We start from the raw sequence: 960 nt of genomic DNA on the forward strand, positions 1-960 counted from the left end.
TAATAATAATAATAATAATAATAATAATAATAATAATAATAATAATAATAATAAATGCCCGGATGCAGTAACAAGCAGTGGCTCTCATGGCTTCTGACCTTAATTGATTGGAAATGTTATCATGTACGTTGTTTTGTCTTGGTATAAAAAGATGGGCTACAGCAAATATTCTGCTTAATACCACAGATTTGCTTGTCAGTTGTTTGACCTTAACCAGTTGAGCATGTCCCTTGGTGGCTGACGATATGTGCATCTCTGATCATGAGCAGAAGTAGTGGGGGAACATCATAGCCATGTATTGAGAGGAATTCTTTGGGGGTTTGAATAATTCAACTTTGGAAACATGGGTGTTTAGCTCAACATCCTTAAACAAACCTTATTCAGGGACCTTTTGAGCGGGATGAGCTACTCGACCTGAAGAAAATTCTAACTGGGCCCCACCTGCGAGGTCATGCGCCGTTTCTCTTCATATGATATGGAGTAGTCGGAATGCTAAGGGGTTAAGGTATTTCTGCTGATAGCAAGAACATGGCGTGACAGGGTTAATAAAATAAAGGATTGTCTGATAATGGTGGTAGGGGCTTATTTGATTAAATAGTCAGTCCCCATTATTAAAATAAATGCAAATAAGAACATAAAGGGATCGTATTTACCGGGAGCATGTCAAACGTAAGCACGAGTTCATTGGTTGAAGCTGTCATGGCGGAGTATTCTCGCGGAGATTGTGACTGCGTGGTGCTGTTGCCATGGTTACCGATACCACCGGTCACCTGATGCTGAGAAGGGGTCATCGAATTCGACGGCAGTTTGTGCAGGTTCCTTTGCAGTCCACCTATGGAGACAAAGTGGTCGTCGCTGTTGATGAGGTCTTTGTAAAGATGCAGGAGAGCATCCATGTTTGAGGTGTCGAGAAGTCCTTCAGTCATGGTGGTGGTGGCGGTGGTGGCAGTCGTTGGTGGT

The 960-nt window shown here is 42.6% G+C and overlaps 1 protein-coding gene across 1 annotated transcript in view; it reads right to left on the reverse strand.

Annotated features, from left to right (window-relative positions):
* The window catches only part of LOC106878055 (uncharacterized), a 10,015-nt gene extending 9,075 nt beyond the window's left edge, over window positions 1–940 (reverse strand). Inside the window, exon 1 of the mRNA XM_014927143.2 lies at window positions 654–940. Coding sequence (XP_014782629.1) covers window positions 654–926 — 273 coding nt within the window. The 5' untranslated portion in view covers window positions 927–940. The remainder of the gene's footprint in view (window positions 1–653) is intronic.
* Between the last annotated feature and the right edge of the window lie 20 nt (window positions 941–960).

This window comes from Octopus bimaculoides, chromosome 28 (assembly GCF_001194135.2).
Source record: "Octopus bimaculoides isolate UCB-OBI-ISO-001 chromosome 28, ASM119413v2, whole genome shotgun sequence".
Classification (NCBI taxonomy): domain Eukaryota; kingdom Metazoa; phylum Mollusca; class Cephalopoda; order Octopoda; family Octopodidae; genus Octopus; species Octopus bimaculoides.